This window comes from Mauremys mutica, chromosome 5 (genome assembly GCF_020497125.1).
Source record: "Mauremys mutica isolate MM-2020 ecotype Southern chromosome 5, ASM2049712v1, whole genome shotgun sequence".
Lineage (NCBI taxonomy): Eukaryota > Metazoa > Chordata > Testudines > Geoemydidae > Mauremys > Mauremys mutica.
The window spans coordinates 62211628-62232429 of NC_059076.1; the positions used below are offsets into that span (position 1 = coordinate 62211628).

A 20802-nucleotide genomic window follows, 5' to 3' on the forward strand; every position below is an offset into this window, starting at 1 on the left:
GATTTGAGTTCTGAACCTTCAGTCCAGCTCAGGGTACAGGGCTAAGTACGTTTGCTGGCAGCAGGAAAAGGCTATTATTCAAAGGGAGAAACAGGCTGCTGGGGCCATATGCTGGGTCGAGGGCAGGGGTGGGCAAACTACGGCCCAGGGGCCGCCTCTGGTCCTTTAGATGTTTCAATCCGGCCCTCGAGCTCCTGCCAGGGAGCAAGGTCTGGGGCTTGCCCCGCTCTGCGTGTGCTGTGGCTCCACGTGACTCCCAGAAGCAGCGACATGTCCCTCTTCTGGCTCCTACGAGTAGGGGCAGCCAGGGGGCTCTGCACTCTGCCCCAAGCGCCGCTCCCACAGCTCCCATTGGCTGGGAACCATAGCCAATGGAAGCTGCAGGGGCGATGCCTGCGAATGGGGCAGCGCACTGAGCCACCTGGCCGCACCTCTGCATAGCAGCTGGGGGGGGGGGCGGCACGGGACATGCCACTGCTTCCGGGAGCTGTTTGAGGTAAGCACCGCCCAGAGCCTGAACCCCGATCCCCTCCTGTGCCCCAACCCCCTGCCCCAGGCCTGATCCCCCTCCCACCCTCCAAACCCCTTGGGTCCCAGCATCCCCAACCCCTCATCCTTAGCCCCACTCCAGAGCCTGCACCCCCAGATGAAGCCTGCACCCGCTCCCACACCCCAACCCCAAATTTCATGAGCATTCATGGCCCGCCATACAATTTCCATATCCAGATGTGGCCCTCAGGCCAAAAAGTTTGCCCACCCCTGGTCTAGGGTGTGGTATGGCGAGCCTGGGCTGTTTCTCTCTTTTTCCCCTTCAGGAGACAGACAGAGCTCCTTCCCCATGTGGTGCCCCTAGAGAATAGGGTAGGGGCCAGTGGGCCCATGTGCTGAGTCTAAAGGGGTTGTTTGTGTGGAGGCTGGCCTAGTCTCTCTCACCTTAACCTGGAAAGGCTGCCTAGTCCCCAGGGTTTGCAGCATTGCTGCACTGGTCATAGTATGGGCCCACCCTTATATTAGAGTGTTCAATTATCTGACAATACAAGGTACAGAAAGGAAATAGTGATTTTCAAAAGTTTACATCTAAACCAAACCTGAGCAGAATTTCATAGGCACTTCTCTTGACACAGTGCTTTCTAACTCTTAAATTCCAAAACCCGGCTGCAAACACTGGATGTGTTAGAGATTCTCAAATATCTTTTCTGATGCAAAGTGTTAGGCAACCTAAATATTGGATTTTGGTACCAACTCCCGCTATAATATACATAATATGTTGCCAGGTATGTGCCTTCGCCTGTGCTGTGCACCTGCTGCAAGAACTGTGCTGCGAATTACACAATAGATGCCCCCCGTACATAGGTACAGAATAAGTGCTGTGTGTGGATTCATTTTATTGGTTTACTCTGGCAAAGTTTATTAGTGTGGACACAATAAAAAAGCTTTAGGAAGAAAATGGTACTAGAAACACTAAGCTGCAATGCTTAACCTTGAAATGATGCAATATTGTAATGTAGACAGAACTGATCTGCAGCTAGTGTTACCAGATGTCCTGATTTTATAGGGACAGTCTCGATTTTGGGGTCTTTTTCTTATATAGACTCCTATTACCCCCCACTACCTGCTGTCCCAATTTTTCACACTTGCTGTCTGGTCACTCTATCTGCAGCTCTGTCGTTTTGGGTGTTATTGCCATTCATGGACAGAGTGCTAAACCAGAGCAAGGTGCTGGGCATGAGACAGGTTCAAACTTTCACTGTTTCCTCTTTCTATTTACACCATATGTAGAAGAACAATGAGGAGTCTGGTGGCACCTTAAAGACTAACAGATTTATTTGGGCATAAGCTTTCGTGGGTAAAAAAAAAACCTCACTTCTTCAGATGCATGGAGTGAAAATTACAGATACAGGCATAAAGACATAAGTACAGAAATGTACCCATGAAAGCTTATGTCCAAATAAATCTGTTAGTCTTTAAGGTGCCACCGGACTCCTCATTGTTTTTGTGGATACAGACTAACACAGCTACCCCTCTGATACTTGGCATATGTAGAAGCTTACCTACATTTTTTTTTTTAAAGGTGGTTGTAGTTCATTGTTTAGCTCTTTGACAAGCTATAGAATATGCACTTCTCAGGATAACTGGAAGATCTCTAATGATCAGCAAGCACTTAGAACTGCCTCAAGGATAAATATTCACCCAAAGAGCTTAATGCATTACTGGGCAGACGCATTCTTTTCATCTTTTCACAGCACTATATCTCCTGCTGAAGAGGAGGAAATGTGTTACTTCCAAGTTACGAAATTTAAAGACTGCTTTGTCCTCAGGAGCTTCCAATACTGCTTAGTGACTGTTAAAATCGACAGACTGGTGTCATTTTATGCTTTTGTCAATTTACTCCTGGAATTTTACAATCCCTTACAGAGTTTGAATAGGCAAAATGACTGCCTGCTTATGTAACTGTTTACTCACTCTGGGAGCATTCCTTTTTTCACCTGGGTTATAATAGCCAGTGATATTATTGTGGAGGGCCACAAATACAGCTGCTGTGACAACGTGCTAGTCAACAGCAGCTGAGCCAATTAGTTGCCCCAGAGGACACCTGACTACTGAACGGCTCCTAGTTGATAGACAGGAATGGGCTGGCGGGAGTTAAAAGCCACTCATTAATTCATTAGCCCAGCTGGTACAAGAGGCACTGGAAGGAAGTATGAGAGAGAGGAAGAGAGTGAGTATACTTGTAGAGCTAGAGCCATAAGAAGCCTCCTGCCTCAGGTGCTGAAGGCTCCATGTTTCTGCTGGGATAAGGCTGCATAGTCTGTGAAAGTGGTGGCAAACAGCACTAAAATAAATTGCATGAGGTGTTTTACCAGAAAGTAGTCTCCAATTATGGGCTAGAAAGTAAGTAGTGGTGAGTCCACCCTACCACAGCATCCAAATAAAATACTTCTCTTCCTCATGATATCACAGAAATACATAGTGGGTAACTATTTGAATTGCCTATTTGAATAGCCTCTTCAGTGTTTGTGAAGCAGAGTCTCAAATCTGTTAGCAGCCCCTGTTCGCAAAGCTTTAAGATATATTGGCACTAGAAAAGGTTTTGAGAAGGGCAACTAAAATGATTAGGGGTTTGGAACGGGTCCCATATGAGGAGAGATTAAAGAGGCTAGGACTTTTCAGCTTGGAAAAGAGGAGACTAAGGGGGGATATGATAGAGGTATATAAAATCATGAGTGATGTGGAGAAAGTAGATAAGGAAAAGTTATTTACTTATTCCCATAATACAAGAACTAGGGGCACCAAATGAAATTAATAGGCAGCAGGTTTAAAACAAATAAAAGGAAGTTGTTCTTCACACAGCGCACAGTCAACTTGTGGAACTCCTTACCTGAGGAGGTTGTGAAGGCTAGGACTATAACAGCATTTAAAAGAGAACTGGATAAATTCATGGAGGTTAAAGTCAATTAATGGCTATTAGCCAGGATGGGTAAGAAATGGTGTCCCTAGACACTGTTTGTCAGAAGGTGGAGATGGATGGCAGGAGAGAGAGATCACTTGATCATTACCTGTTAGGTTCACTCCCTCTGGGGCACCTGGCATTGGCCACTGTTGGTAGACAAAAAAAAACAAGAGTACTTGTGGCACCTTACAGACTAACAAATATATTTCAGCATGAGCTTTCGTGAGCTACAGCTCACTTCTTCGGATGCATAGAATGGAACACACAGACAGGAGATATTTATACATACAGAGAACATGAAAAGGTGGAAGTATGCAAGTATAAATATCTCCTGTCTGTGTGTTCCATTCTATGCATCCGAAGAAGTGAGCTGTAGCTCACAAAAGCTCATGATGAAATATATTTGTTAGTCTGTAAGGTGCCACAAGTACTTCTGGTTTTTTTTGCGGATACAGACTAACATGGCTGCTACTCCAAAACCTGTTGGTAGACAGGATACTGGGCTAGATGGACCTTTGGTCTGTCCCACTACTGCTGTTCTTATGTTCTAATCATCCAGCCAATCCAAATAAATATACCTTAACAAGGGAAGGTTTTTATACTTAAAGGATTTTCTAACAAGTATTGATTGTGTGTGAAGTTAGTCCATTAACAAAGTTTTCTAAGGTGAAATGGAACTGTATTCTGCCCAACAGCCAAATGAGAACAAAAGATGCTGAGTCTTTAGGTAACAGAATGGTTTGTCATTGATATTGTATTTTTCCTTAGGCACTCAGGACCCAGGATGCCCCCTGACTCCCTCCTCCTTCCCACAACTCTTAACGGCAGAAGAGGAAGAGATGCTCTGTGAGCTAGCTGCCCAGAGTGCACCGCTCCAAATACCACTAGAAGGGCCGCAAGTGTGAACATGCTATTGCACAGGCAGCTGACAGTGTAAACACACAACAGTGGTTTCCCTTCAGCACTCTCTGAGCGGTGCTGTACCTTCCGGCACTGTAACTCTGCCAGCGTAAACATATCCATAGACTGGGATATATTGGAATCTGTTAAGGACTCTCACACTGTATTTTAAACCTTACTTTAAATTACCAAAGCTTATAGGATCCAAGGATACTCTGAAAGGGATCTGGCTAGAGGTGCAGAAAAGTAAATAGTTTAATGATATTGGTCTACCCAAAAATTGCTGAGATATGAGCCAGCTCAGCTCCATTAGCCTTAAGTGCATGCCAAAATATTAAGTTCTGCAGCCACAAACTAATATTTCAAAATAAGAAGAATCTAAAAGTGCTCCCATTTCAATATAGGGACACAGATATCACATGATAAATTTTGAGTTTGCCTTCTTAAAACAACTAAACGCACTTTAATATTAGGACAAAAGGCCCTCCTAAAATTCAAAACAAATGTTATTCTCGGAGCAACAAAATTAAGTGGCTTTTTTTTTTTGTGCATGTTTCTCTGTGTAAAACAATGGATTACCTAAATATATAATCGCATCATCCATCACCATGTAAACTTTTTTTTGTTTTTAAAAAGCATACAAGTTGAAAATTTACTCAGTGTTAATCTATACAAATTATTGTATGCCCCAAACTCAGTTAATAGGACACAGAACAGAGATCGGTAAAACATTAATAATATATGTTAATAAAATTAATTTGGGTTTACTTTAACCCAAAAGAGAACTGCAAAAGCACACAAATTGGAAAAGACTGAACAGTTGACAGGAACCCGTGAAACCACCAATTTTCACAAAGGGAACAGTTGTGAGCAGAGCTGGTAGAAAAATCTGAAAACTTTTTTCTGTCAAAAAAACACTGTTTTCTTGAAACTGAACTGTTTCAAGGAAATATATCTATGTCAACAGGATGGGGGGGAGAGAGAGAGAGAGAGGGAGACAGACAGACCCTCAAAATAGCCAACATCTTAGTGATTAGGGGTCTGGTTCAGACAGGGCAGGGACTTGAAACTGGGTGTTCCATACTCCAGATGAGTGTCCTAACCAGGCTATTCTGAGGTGGTTCTCTCTCTGATGTGGAATTAAAACAAATTTTGAAATGTTTAAATTTTTCACAAAACAAAGCAGAGTTCTTCTTTTCCAGTCAACCCTAGTTGAGAGTTCTTGTGGTCATTAAAGATCATGTAATTGGAGTATTAATCCCAATACGCTGGCCAAATTCCAAGGCAGCGAACAGCACTGAATACAAGCTGGATGGATAGCATGGAGCATGCCAAACCTCCTGATAATCATGTTTAAAAGACACATTCTAGCCTAAGTAAGAACCTAAGGAAGAACATGGTTTTTAAACAGGTTTAAACCAACTCTAAACAAGAGTACATATCTCAAGCCCTGCGTATATATACACAAGTTACAGCGGCTTAATTTATTCAATTAATTAAACAGGCACAAACCCCTCATGTAAGCACTCTTAAATTGTTTTACACCTGGTTTATATCAATTTCACTTACATTGTAAAGGCAGGTATAAGCCAATTTAAGAGCATTCAACATTCAGGGTTTGTACCAGGTTTATCTATATTGATTTAAACAAACAAAAAAAAGCTGGTGCAACTTTAGGCCTTAGTTCTCAATGCTGTTTAGACAATCACCCTACTGTCTGATCTACAAGGCGCCAGTGCTTATTTGACTAGACACCCACATACAAATCTGCAGCAGCTTAAAAGTGTTTTAGTTACACCAATGTAAGTTTGTATGTAGACAAGGTCACTTGTGAAAATTATCATTTATCAGCCCTGCAAGATGGGAATAGAACGGTGAGTGGCTGCTCTCTAAAAGCAGGTGGGAGTGGAGTGAGAAAGCTTGGTTTATAGACAGCTACCTCACTGCGCATTATTTCACTACTTTACTACATCAGCATCAATTACTTCAGACCCATTTAAAGTTTTAGTGATGATGGTAGGAATAAAGGAGAGGGGCTGGTAACTAGAATTACTGATAAACTGACAATAGGTTTTAGACCTTTTCTTACCTAACTCACACACATTATATGTCCCTTTACAGCAGCCAGGATGAAAGAAAGGAAAATGCTCCTTTGTTTCATCAGCCAAATGGAGTTTGAAGATGACTTCACATTATCAGCTACCTGCTAGCTGGATGGTACAAAAGATGGAGCCTCCTACCAGGTACAGAAATAGCATCTTAGTGAGAATTCCAACTTTGCCATTAGCTTAGGAGTCAGGGCAGAGGCTTAGCTTTCACCTGGGTCCTCACTTTACTTTAGTTCTCTGGCTATTAGGTATCTGCTCAATTTTCCATGCCCTATGTATGATAGGGTGTCGAGAGCGAGTAAGCATCTGGAAGAGGCAAGGTGTGTATCTCTATGTAGATATAGGTGGGTAGGAAAGAAATTGATTGGATACGTTAGACTGTGTCTCCATTACACAGACTATACAGGCATAACTATGTTGGTGTAGCTATACCAGCATACCTCTGTAGTGTAAATGCAGCGTACACTGATGGAAAGGTTTTTCTTTCAGTGCAGGAACACTACCTCCCTGAATGATACTAACTATGTTCTTCCATTGATGGAACTGCATCTACACTAGGTTGGCATAGCTATGCCGGTCAGGGAATGGATTTTTCACACTCCTGAGCAACATAGCTATGCTGACCTAACAAACATTTAAGTATAGGTCAAGCCACAAAAGAGTAGCGGTGTGAAAGAGAATTGGGGAGGAAGTGAGAGGTTAGAAATGTAGGGGAGTAGGTGGACCACACAATGGAAGGAAAGGAATAGAAGAAAAAACAACAGATGCAGAAAACAATATAGGAAAAAAAATGTATAACTGAGGTTGTAAGAAAGCAGTGAATTTTTTGGTTCAAATGTTGCAGCCATGGTTTGCTAAAGCTGTAGTTTTGGTGTGGGCCTATTGTGCTAGGCAGTGGCAGGGCCGCCCAGAGGGGGGGGGCAAGTGGGGCAATTTGCCCCAGGCCCATCAGGTGCCCCCACGAGAACGGCCAAGGCTCCCTCCCCGGCCCAACCCCGTCTCCACCCCTCTCCCGGAGCCAGGGGCGGCTCTAGCAATTGCGCCGCCCCAAGCAGGGCGGCACGCTGCAGGGGGCACTCTGCCGGTCCCGCGGCTCCGGTGGACCTCCTGCAGACGTTCCTGCGGAGGGTCCGCTGGTCCCGCAGCTCCGGTGGAGCATCCGCAGGCACACCTGCGGGAGGTCCACCCGAGCCGCGGGACCAGCGGACCCTCCGCAGGCATGCCTGCGGCAGGTCCACCGGAGCCGCCGGACGACCGGACCCTCCACAGGCATGCCTGCGGCAGGTCCACCGGAGCCGCCTGCCGCCCCAAGTGCGCGCTTGGCGCGCTGGGGTCTAGAGCCGGCCCTGCCCGGAGCCTCAGCGCTCCCAGGAATGTCCCTGAACAGCGGTGCAGCGTGGCTCCAGCAGGGTCCCTGAGCTCCACCCCACTCAGAGCTGCATGGTAAGGGGGCGGGGCTGCGAGCTCCAGGCCGAGCGGAGAGAGCTCAGGCCCGCTGGAGCTCACAGCCCCGCCCCCTTACCACGTGGCTCTGAGCGGGGAGGTGCTCAGGCCCCGCCGGAGGCACGCGGCTGCTGCGCTGTTCAGGGACGCTCCTGGATGCGCTGAGGCTCCGGGAGAGGGTCGGAGGCGGGGGTAAGGGGCCGGGGGGGTTGGATAAGGGGCAGGGAGGGGTGGCAGAGGTTGTGGGGGGTGGTCAGGGGACAGGGAACGGGGGGGTTGGATTGTGGGCATTCTGGAGGTTTGTCAGGACTCAGTGCATGGGGTCGGGGCAGTCAGGGGACAGGGAGCAGGGGTGGGGTCCCGGGGTGGTGGTTGGGGATGGGGTCTCTGGGGGACGGTGAGGGGACAAGGAGCAGGATGGGTTGGGGATTCTGAGGGGGGGGGCAGTAAGTGGGGGGGGTCGGATAGAGGGCAGGGCCAGGCTGTTTGGGAGGCACAGCCTTCCCTATCCTAAAGCTCATTCAGCAGTTTGAGGCTTGCAGAAGAGCCAAACTGTTAGCTTTTCCATTAGGGCTACCATCCCTTTCACTTCTCAAATGCCAAATTATAGTCTATATTTAATTTCAGTGCCATAGGGAGATTCATGTCAGGGGAAGGTAGCTTCATTTAAACTAGCCACTGGGGGAGGGATCACATGAGAAGAGCAATATCCTACACCACCTACCTCCTTCCCAGCCCCCCTCCCCTGCATTCCCTGAGGCTCCAGAAGGCTTAATTCAATGGTTCTCAAACTTTTGTACTGGTGACCCCTTTCACATAGCAAACCTCTGAGTGCAAACACACACACCCTTATAAATTGAAAACACTTTTTTATACATTTAACACTATCATAAATGCTGGAGGCAAAGCGGGGTTTGAGGTGGAGGCTGACAGCTCACGACCCCCAGTAATAACCTCGTGATTCCCCGATAGGTCCCGACCCCCAGTTTGAGAACCTCTGGGTTAATTTAATTTTAGCATCCTGTGTCCATTCACATGCATTTTGAGCATTTCAGTTTTCACAACATAGGCTCATCCCAGATTCTGGACAAGCTCAAATGTTCAGTTTGTGGAGTATGTACATAAGCTATACTAAAGACAAACCCACAGTAACCGTCTCCAGTTTGTGATGGACCCCATGGAGCCAGTGTTTAGGAAACAGATAAATGCATGGAGATTAAGTCCATTAATGGCTATTAGCCAGGATGGGTAAGGAATGGTGTCCCTAGCCTCTGTGTCAGAGGGTGGAGATGGATGGCAGGAGAGAGCTCACTTGATCATTACCTGTTAGGTTCACTCCCTCTGGGGCACTTGGCATTGGCCATTGTCGGTACACAGGATACTGGGCTGGATGGACCTTTGGTTTGACCCAGTATGGCTGTTCTTATGTTCTAAGCTAAATGAACCCAAAGTTATGGAGACAGATATGAGTCAAGGAAGCCAGCAGAGTATCAGAAACCTGGAAAAATCTCTGACTGGACAGGCTCAGGCGTTTGATCACAAGCTTGAGGTGGTTCAAAAGTTTTGGATTTTTTTTAAGCAGAATTTTTTAATTTTTTTCTTTAAGCAATCAAACACAGCAAGCAGCAAATATTTGGTCACACACTTCTGAAACCCCAAACCATATTCAGGTTTTGACAGACTAATTTCAGCTTTTCAATTAAAAAAAAAACAACAAATTTTTGAAGGAAAGCAGATATTGTCCATGATTTTTTTCTGCTTTTTAAAAACCCCTAGTTTTCAATCCAAAAAAAAGTTTTGACAGAAAATATTTGTCCAACCCTTTTAATGAGCTTTAGTGCCTTTTAGCACTAGCTGATGCTGAGAACCAGTGATACCTTGTAAAGAAGTTTTCTCAAAACTGGGTTTGTGCCGAGATGTGGAAGGTTTATTTTTCCCAGGGCCGCCCGTGGAGGGGAAGCAAGTGGGGCAATTTGCCCCGGGCCCCACAGGGCCCCCCACGAGAATATAGTATTGTACAGTACTGCAATTTTTTTTATGGAAGGGGCCCTTGAAATTGCTTTGCCCCAGGCCCCTTGAATCCTCTGGGCAGCCCTGGGCAGTGGCATCGTATACAGACACAGTAAGAGAAAGGCACTGCATGAGGAAGAGGTAAGAACCAGCTTTGTCAGCTCCTCCCACACTGAGAGCTCTCCCATGTTGGGGAAATCCCCAACAGGGAACTCATAAGTGATCCAAAGTGAGCAGATTGGGGCACAAAATCTGCTCCACTATTTTGAGAGCTTTCTGTTTTCTGGCTGATGAGACTGAGGACATACACAAAACACATCAATGGGCTGCTACTTTGTCCTCAGTGCAGTTAAAATGCAATTTATTTATAAGAGATGCAAGAAGGTGCCCCCTACAATGGCACATGTAGTATATTCCAAGCTCAGATGTGAAGGTCAATGGTGCACAGACAGCAAAGTCACCAAAATCAAACCATATTGGCTTTTGCTCCATTAGAAATAAAGAAAAATGTTATTAGCCAAACTGAAAAGAATAAATCACTGTGCCCAATCCTATGAGCTCTCTTTATAGGAAACTCCCAGTGACTTCACTGCTCTGTACTACTGAGTTACAGAAAAAAAAAGGAATATTGGATATACTAAAGTACAGACTTAGCTAGTCCACAACACACACTTCTACAAGTGCCATCACTTATTATATTGCAAACAAATCAGACATTTAATACAATCTATCTTGCTGTAATACAGTCATAATCACTGATCCATCCAAAATGGAAACCTAAGCAATAATACAAGTCTCTCTCTTGTGACAACAGTAACAAACATCAACTTTACCCACTCAAGGAGTAGCAAGTCCCAAATAGAAAGAACACTGACAGTTCTTTCACTTTCATTATCACATGTCTACTTCTGATTCCATGTTCCTGCATTTATTCTTTGGTTTAATGAAGTCTATCTATTAAAAAAAACAAAAACAAAAAAACTTTCCATCATGTTTGGGTTATATAAATTTCATAAGGCCTAATCCTGCCAAATCCTGAACACTTTCTGCAGGGTGCTGAGGGCCTCAGTATCCACTTGATGGGTCAATGAACATCAAAGGAGCTCATAGCTTTGCAGAATCAGGCCCCTAAATTTCAAGAACAGACTTATAGCTTATTATTCTTTTACTCTTGGGACCAAACAGATATTTTGCATAAAAATGGGAATAGAATGCAGAGCCTTCTCATATCACATTCATAATTTCCCTTTGAAGACAGAGCTGGTTCACTGCAAAAAACTGTTGTTGCACTCAAGTCTGAGTTGGATCAACCTATCCCACACAAACATACCCCAGCAATTCCCCTAGCTGTACAATGCCTGGTGAGATGGTATGCTTCTGATGCAATCTTGCTTTGTTCTACTCAGGGGCGGCTCTAGGAATTGCGCTGCCCCAAGCAGGGCGGCACGCTGCGGGGGGTGCTCTGGCGGTCGCCAGTCCCGCGGCTCCGGTGGATCTCCTGCAGACGTGCCTGTGGAGGGTCCACTGGTCCCGCGGCTCCGGTGGACCTCCCGCAGGCGTGCCTGTGGATGTTCCACCAAAGCCGCGGGACCAGCGGACCCTCCGCAGGCATGTCTGCGGGCGGTCCACCGGAGCCACCTGCCGCCCTCCCGCGGCACGCTGCCCCAAGCACGCGCTTGGCACGCTGGGGTCTGGAGCTGGCCCTGGTTCTACTGGACCCAGCTTATTGTTCTAAGCTTCCAAAGCAAATCAGCACAGGTTTGGTGTAGGAGTGTAAAGGAAATAGGGCTGTTCTAAACTGGGTCTAGAGAAAAATAGACAAGTAGAAAGCTATGAATTTTTTCAGAAGCTTAAAATTGACCAACTGAAAAGAAGAAATTCCAAAAAACTGAGTCTGAAACATCTGAAAAAAAAACAACAGAGTAAAAAAAAAAAAAAAAGTATAGAAAAACTATTGATCCCTGTAGCAAGAAACTTATTTGCCACATTTACTGTCAGCCACCCTGTAGGAATAAAATAATTTCCAGGAGTCCTATGACAATCTTGCAAACATCAAAAGCAACTTCAATAAGACCTCTCTAAACCACACTGATAATGACACGATGCAGTCCAAATTACAGAAATTTGTGGTTAAGCAAGTGAGCAAAAAAAAAAAAAGGGCAATATTAAAAGTCAAAATCCTTTCCTGCATCACTGAACACCCATAATATTACCAGGACACTGCAGCACAATCATGACAGCTTTTTACTATGAACTGGATAAGCCTAGTCATAGGCGCTGACTCTGTGAGTGCTGTGGGGCTGGAGCACCCACAAAAATTAGCGGGTTCTCCGCATCCACTGGCAGCCAAGCTCCCCCCTGCTGCCACCCCCTCCTCACCTCCTCTCCTGGGCATGCTGCGTCCCCACTCCCCCTCCCTCCCAGTGCTTCCTGTCCCTCTCCGCCCCCCCACCCCATCTAACAGGTGTTTGGCAGCACTTAGGACTTGGCGTGCTCAGGGGAGGAGATGGAGAAGAGGCAGGGCAGGGACGGGGACTTGGGGGATGGGGTGGAATGGGGGTGAGGGAAGGGCGGTGCAGGGGCGGGAAGAGGTGGGGAGGGGCCAGGGGGTTGAGCACCCACCTGGCCATGGGGAAGTTGGCGCCTATGAGCCTAGTTACTAGGGTGACCAGATATCCCAATTTTATAGGGACAGTCCTGATATTCAAGGCTTTGTCTTATATAGGTGCCTATTCCCCCCCAACTCCCTGACCTAATTTTTCACACTTGTTATCTGGTCACCCTACTAGTTACTGATTTTTTACAGCTCATAAGTTGTCTTGAAATTTAGCAACATTTGTAGCTACCCAGCTTCCCCCTAAAGAAGTTAAAATGAATTCAAGCTGAATACAGTAAGTTAGCGTAGACATTAAATGTAGTTTGAAGTATGAGATTTCGAACACATTCGATTATAGAGGCTGTCTCATGATCCTCATACTCTATTATTGGCCAGATGGAGCTCATTGCAGGACTGGATTCTTTTCCCCTCATAGAATATTCATTATTAGAGATAGCCAGGAAACAGACTTTCAGGCCTGCAAAAAACTTCAAGTCTTGGGGGAAAATTTTTTTTCCTGAATCAGGATGAACCTCCAAAAACTCAAAAATTTTCACAGGCCTGGTGTGACGAGGCGGTTCTGGCGGGACCCAACTGAGTGTGCCAATTCAGGACCAATTGCTCAAACAGGGCAGTCACAGCCCAAGGCTGGGGTTTTTCCACTCCTAAGGCAAACCAAACCAAACCAGCCAAAGAGGACTTTGGTTTCACCCCACTGGCAAACCACAAGTCACACAAGCAATTTCCTTAGATACTCCAGTCTTCCAGTATCACCACCAGTCCCACTCGTCCTGGGAATGAATGGATATGAAAACCAACACCCCAGTAAAAGAAAAAGGTTCTCTCGATCCCAAAGGACCAAGCCCCAGACCCAGGTCAATATACACATCAGATCTTACCCACAAATCACGCTGTTGCCAATCCTTTAGAATCTAAAATCTAAAGGTTTATTCATAAAGGGAAAAAGGTAGAGATGAGAGCTAGAATTGGTTAAATGGAATCAATTACATACAGTAATGGCAAAGTTCTTAGTTCAGGCTTGCAGCAGTGATGGCATAAACTGCAGGTTCAAATCAAGTCTCTGGAACATCCCCCGCCGGGATGGGTCATTCAGTCCTTTGTGCAGAGCTTCAGGTTGTAGCAAAGTCCCTCCAGAGGTAAGAAGCAGGATTGAAGACCAGATGGAGATGAGGCATCAGCCTTATATATGCTTTTCCAGGTGCAAGAATCTCTTTGTCCTTACTGTGGAAAGTTACAGCAAAATGGAGTCTGGAGTCACATGGGCCAATTCCTGCATACTTTGCTGAGTCACAAGGCGTGTCTGCCTTCTCTCCATGGGTCAATTGTGTAGCTGATGGTCCTTAATGGGCCATCAAGCAGGCTAGGCAGGGCTAACACCAGCTTGTCTGTGGTGTCACCCAGAAGCAGAGCACAATATAAAATACAGACAGTACAGAGCCAATACTTATAACTTCAACTACAAAATGATCACAGACATACAGACAGCATAATCATAACCAGCAACCCATAACCTGGTCTTAGACACCTTATATGACCCCCTTTATCCAAGATTTGGTGCCACTACAGGACCTTGGTTGCAACCCATGTTCTATATGGTCCCAATTTATGTCAATAACGTGACACCTGGAAGTTTGCAATACTTGATTTTAGAATCACCATTCTAGAATCTGTCAGAAACATGCCTGGCTTTTGCTGAATATTTCACCAAAATTGACACGTTCCAATGGAATGTGTTGATCTGACAAATCAGCATTTTCCAAAATTTCCAACTGTTCACTATCTTTTCCTACCCTCCCAACAGTACACTTATTATAAGACTTGCTTGGTATTGCAAAGAAGAGATTGTCCCTTTTCTCCATAGCATGAAATGTGGATAATGCAGTGTAAGATGTATAGTTTTATGGTAACATATTACTTGTCGCTTTGTTACTCTTTTAAGGCCCGATCCTGCAAACACAATGGGACAACTCATGAAAGTACATGTCCTCACAGATACAAGTGTTTACTGGGTCAGACCCTTAGGAAGCATAACTGTGCTTTTACCTTTCATACCAGTTCTTTATTTCCACACACACCTCTCCTTTTCTCTTCCATTTTTATGTATTTAACTTCTTAAAATCCACATCTCTAGGTTCTCAACGCTACTTACAAGTGAACCACACTGGGACTGAGGTAGTGCTCATTCACAAATCTGTATTTCCATGTATGAACTGCACTTTTATTTTATAACTGTGGCCCATGCGTATCCATCACATTTAATGTTGCAGACCACAAGTTGCCTCTATTGCTTTCAACAAAATGTAAAGTTTTAAAATGATAGATACAGCATAACTCACTACCTTATTTCTCAATTTAAATATTCCCATTGTTTGTTTCACCCTTACTTACATGATCATTTCCATCATTAGACCTTTTGCCTGTTAGGCGGAGTTAATTTTTTAATCCAAAAAACATCAACTGGGAGGTGGGAGAAGAAGAAAACTTGGTACATACAGCTCAAGTGATTTTCTCAAACACATCTTTAAAAATACTGGGCCTCAGGATATGCCTCGACTTCTCCCAGCATAACTATGTCCCTGACCAACACAGCTGTACCAGCAAAAGTCTGTAGTGTAAACACAGCTATATTGGCAAAGCTGTGCTTTTATCAGTATAGCTCAGGGGTCAGCAACCTTTCCGAAGTGGTGTGCTGAGTCTTCATTTATTCACTCTAATTTAAGGTTTCGTGTGCTGGTAATACATTTTGATGTTTTTAGAAGGTCTCTTTCTATAAGTCTATAATATATAACTAAACTATTGTTGTATGTAAAGTAAATAAGGTTTTTAAAATGTTTAAGAAGCTTCATTTAAAATTAAATTAAAATGCAGAGCCCTCCCGGACTGGTGGCCAGAACCCAGGCAGTGTGAATGACACTGAAAATCATCTCGCATGCCGCCGTGCCATAGGTTCCCTACCCCTGGTATAGCTTATTTCATTTGTAGGCAGTGGTTTTACTATGCCAGCATTTTCCTTACTTTGCCTATGCTGTCTTATCGATGGAAATACTTTTTGTTGTTTTGTAAGTGTACAAACTGCAGCTTTGCCAGGATAGTTGCACCCACACTAGGAATACTTTACTGGCATAGTATAAAGCAGTGATACTCAGACCTCAGTGGTTCAGGAGCCAAATAAGCAATCAACATTACCCAAAAGAGACACAGTAGTGTGAATGACAGGGGAAATATCTAGTTTTTATATATTATTCTCACAGCAAGTAAATAAATAACTTAGGGTAAGTTGATAACTTAACTGGTTGATAACACAGTAAAAGCATCTTGATTGATTAATAACTTAGATTTATTAATAATTAAATCACAGAGTGTTTTAATATCATGTGCTGCAAAGAGCCACAGGAGACACATTGAAGAGCCACTTGCGGCTTGAGAGCCACAGTCTGAGTATCTGGCCTGGTCTACACTACGCATTTAAACCGGTTTTAGGAGTGTAAAACCGATTTAACGCCACAACCGTCCACACTAGGAGGCACCTTATATCGATTTTAATGGCTCTTTAAACCGGTTTCTGTAGTCCTCCCTAACGAGAGGAGTAGCGCTAGTATCGGTATTACCATATCGGATTAGGGTTAGTGTGGCCGCTGATCGACGGTATTGGCCTCCGGGCGGTATCCCACAGTGCACCACTGACCGCTCTGGACAGCAATCTGAACTCGGATGCAGTGGCCAGGTAGACAGGAAAAGCCCCGCGAACTTTTGAATATTTCCTGTTTGCCCAGCGTGGAGCTCCGATCACCACGGGTGGTGATGCAGTTAAAAATCAAAATAAAGAAAGAGCTCCAGCATGGACGATGCGGACGTGATCGCTGTAAGGGCAGGCAAATCTGTTCTATCAGCGCTCCGTTACAGAAGACGAAATTCAAAATCATTTTTTAAATATCTCCAGACAGACGCCATAGCAGGGACTCAGCGCACTGCTGCGTGGCAAGCGTAACGGAAAGCCAAAGAATCAAATGGACGCTCATGGACTGGAGGACTCAAGCTATCCCACAGTTCCTGCAGTCTCTGAAAAGCATTTGCATTCTTGGCTGAGCGCCAAATGCTTCTAGGGTCAAAAACAGTGTCCGCGGTGGGTCAGGGCATAGCTAGGCAATTTACGCACCCCCCCACCCACCCCCAGAAGTGAAAGGGAAAACAATCCTGTCTTGACTCTTACATGTCACCCTATCTTTACTGAATGCTGCAGATAGACACAATGCTGCAGCACTCAACACCAACATCCTTGCTCCCCCCGCCATGGGTGGCTGATGGTACAATAAGATTGATACCCATCGTCATCATCAGCCTATTGGCACATGGGGCAGTGCAAAAGGACTGGTAACCATGCGTACTAGCATCTGTCAGGTCGATCAAGGGTGCCTGGTCCTAATTTTTCCTGGTAGATGGTGCAGTATGGCTGATATCCATCATCGTCATAGCAACAGGGGGCTGAGCTCCATCAGCCCCCACCCTTCATGTGTAAAGAAAAGATTCAAGTGCCCCTGAACTAGCAGAGGGATGCACTCCTTACTGTCCTGTCTGGACTATCATAGCAGCTGGAGGCTGCCTTCACTAACAAGTCACTGTGTCTTATTCCTGCATTCTTTATTACTTCATCACACAAGTGGGGGGACAATGCTACGGTAGCCCATGAAGGCTGGGGGAAGAATGAAATGAACAGGTGGGGTTGTTGCAGGAGCACCCCCTGTGAATAGCATACATATCATAGTTTCTGCAGGATCTGACACAGAGCAGCTGTGTGCTCTCTGGTTCTATGATACAGTGGTTCTCTAGTACACTTGCCCATATTCTAGGCAGGACTGATTCTATTTTTAGATACCAAAAAGGAGGGATTGACTCAGGGAGTCATTCCCAATTTTGGCTTTTGCGCCCCTGGCTAAGAGCAGCCAGGGGCACTTATGACAGCAGCAAATGGAACAGTGCAAAAGGACTGGTAGCCATGATCATCTTATTACCAATTTATGGATTGGTAGATGGTACAGTATGGCTGATAACCATCTCTGCTGTCATGCAAAAGCAAAAGCATGCTGCTGTGTAGCGCTGCTGAATCGCCTCTGTCAGCAGCATCTAGTACACATACGGTGACAGGCACAAAAGGCAAAACAGGCTCCATGATTGCCATGCTATGGCATCTGCCAGGGCAATCCAGGGAAAAAAGGCGCGAAATGCTTGTCTGGCGTTGCTTTCCCAGAGGAAGGAGTGACTGACGACATTTACCCAGAACCACCCGCGACAATGATTTTTGCCCCATCAGGCACTGTGATCTCAACCCGGAAATGCCAAGGGGCGGGGGAGGCTGCAGGAACTATGGGATAGCTACGGGATAGCTACCCACAGTGCAACGCTCCAGAAATCGACGCTAGCCTCGGACCATGGACGCACACCACCGATTTAATGTGTTTAGTGTGGCCGCGCGCACTCGATTTTATAAAATCTGTTTTACAAAACCGGTTTATGCAAATTCGGAATAGTCCCGTAGTGTAGACGTACCCTCACTGATACAAGATATTTCTGTAGCGGTAAACTGGTCCTAGTGTAGACATGACCCAAGTCTTCATTCACTGCACTGCATGTAAAAAGAACAGGAGTACTTGTGGCACCTTAAAGACTAACAAATTTATTTTAGCATGAGCTTTACAAAGTAGGTGTAGCACACCACTAAAACAGACAGTAGCAATTTACACTCCCTTTGCACCAGTATAAGCAACTATACAAAGTACAGGGCAACATAGAATACAGCCCTTTATTTTTTGTATAACCATTTTATACCTTAAAGTGAACTCTGGGATCAAATTTAGCTCCAGAATGAGAAAACACACACAATTTCACAAAATCTAAGATCAACATAAATGTTTTCTACTAGTTTAAAAAAGAATCCAGTGGAAAGAGTTTTAAAATATACATAATAATTATTCCTTCTACAAAGAACGACTTGCTGGAGCAAGGCCTTAAAACTGTTTATAGCTGGTTTTGTCAAGTGAAAATGACTAGACAGTTTCCATTGTCTACACTGAGAGAAATGCAGAAAGTAAACAAAAATAAAAAAGTAAACACTGATTTTAAAAGTTTTCAATTTTAATAAAAAATTATTAAAAACAAAGGTAACATTTTTGTTTAGCTGGTTTTTAAAGATATGTTTATTTCCCCCAGGACTGGGCTTTTAGGAAGCTGTCTCAGCACAGAGTGGATTGTATATGGACAGAAGAGGCAAATAATACAGCAGCCACCTCAAGGACTAGCAAAAGTTGCTTATCACACATGATCTTTAAGTAACGATTGAATTAGAAGCTACAGAGATACTGTATGACAGGGCTGCGTTGGCTCCCTTGGCCTACCATATGAAATAAAAACTATATCAATCCATTGTAACCTAATCACTGACCCCATCTCATCACATTCTCTCACCCATTTTCCTCAGCCTTCCAAATATGTCATCCCACTTGTCTCTTTCTTCCACACCAGCAACTCCTAATTCCAGCTTGCCAAGCCCTGTTGTCATGCAAATCTCTTCTTAAATCACCTCCTAAAGGTGCCTTAGGCTGGTGTAGTTTGTTCCCCTTCCCATACAGGAATAAATTATTCTGATATAAACACATTTATACTGGTATAACTTATCTACATTAGTTAAAGTGATGTAGGTTTTCTCTATACATAAAAGCTTTAACTCATTTCTCCTGTGATGGCTACAAGAAGTGAGTCAATAAAAAAGTTCCCTCACCTGAGTTTCCCCGTGCACTCCATCTTCTCTGGGACTGTAAACTCTGCAGGGCAGAGGCTGTTTGTAATGTTGTGTCTGGTACAGCATTAAGCACCTTGCTGACACTTAGGCCTCCAACCCCAGGCTGGCAGACCCTTGCGCCCCTGAGGAGTTCCAATGCACAACAACAAGCAAAATCCAGGGCTTCACATTGGCAACAAGCAATGGGGGGTTTGCTTGTTGGGGTGGTGATCCTTAGGGCATTTTAAGTATTGATCAATACAATTTATATTTAACCATCCAATTTAGGCAAACAGCACTCTGGGAGTTAAACTGTTGGAAGCTGGACATTGCACCTTTTCTTTTAATATTAATAACTATCCCTTGATTCATCAAGGAGACACGCATTCAGTCGAGCCTATCAAGTTAACAACAGTTAAGTGACTGTACCTTGCCCTGATTCCCCTTCCTGCTCTCCTCCCCCTTTAAAAAACCCTCCATTTCCAGGTAGGGTTTTAAACATAACTTTAAGGAAAAATCTCATTTGTTAAGTAACGGTCAAACACAGATTAACACATTAATCTACTTAATCTGACCCCCCCCACACACACACACACGCACGCACTTGTTATTAGCGACCATAGCCCCACTCGTGTCCTGTGCACCACTCGCTAGTGAGATTGGTACATGGACTGACCTGCACTGCGGGGGTTAATGGCTTTGCCCAGCATTCAACTAAAAGCCTCCTGCTTACCTGCTGCAGAGTTCAGGTTCCCCCTTCTGTGCCTTCTGCCGAACTCCCTCAGCTCCTCTTCCTCGTCCTCCAGCCTCCAGGCTTCAGCCATCAGCGAGGGGGGCAGGAGGGGGCATTTAGAAAGCAGGCGCCCCCATGCCCGAGCGCGCGACCGGGGGGGTCTTTGTCTGGCTCAGGGAGTGAGCAGCGAACGCCCCAGCGCTGGGTCCCCGGGGCAGAGCAGCCCTTCCGAGCCGCCCCACTCTGCACCTGCACCTCTCCTCTGCCCCGGCAACTCCCTGCAAATCTCGCTGCTTTTCACTCCGCCTCCCGCTTCGCTGAAGTTTAAGCCTAGGCGTGGAGGATCCTCTTTGGGCCTTTTCCTCTCCTCCCTTCCCCTGCAAGGCTCAGCCGGACGCAGGTTGGGAGGAGAGAGAGGCGCACCCACACAACCAGGTTGGGAGGGAAGGGAAAGTTAAAGGAAAATGAAAGAAGGTCGCGTTTGCTTTTCCTGCCCATTCACAATATTCCGGTGTCAACAGGAAACTCCACTGCTGCCTGGCACTAAAACAAAAGGAGGAGGGGGAGGTACCTGGAGCAGAAAGCAGCAATCAGGGCTGCAGCATGCAAGGGAGGGAGCGAGCCTCAGCTGGGAAGGAAGATGGACTCGCACTTGCAAGGCTGGAGTAGCTGAAAACTTTTATTTAGGGGAAAGGGACATGATTTTTTTTCTTGTGGAGCCACTTCTCTCCAGGGCAATCTCTCAGGCTGGTAGCATTCTGAAGGAGG

General features: G+C 45.3%; 1 protein-coding gene across 4 annotated transcripts in view; it reads right to left on the minus strand.

The window, feature by feature from the left end:
* Positions 1-20554, minus strand: part of SH3D19 (SH3 domain containing 19) — a 126385-nt gene extending 105831 nt beyond the window's left edge. For all 4 annotated transcript variants that reach the window (XM_045017734.1, XM_045017737.1, XM_045017739.1 and 1 more), the window contains exon 1: positions 20035-20554. In XM_045017734.1, coding sequence (XP_044873669.1) covers positions 20035-20125 — 91 coding nt within the window. In that variant the 5' untranslated portion in view covers positions 20126-20554. The remainder of the gene's footprint in view (positions 1-20034) is intronic.
* Between the last annotated feature and the right edge of the window lie 248 nt (positions 20555-20802).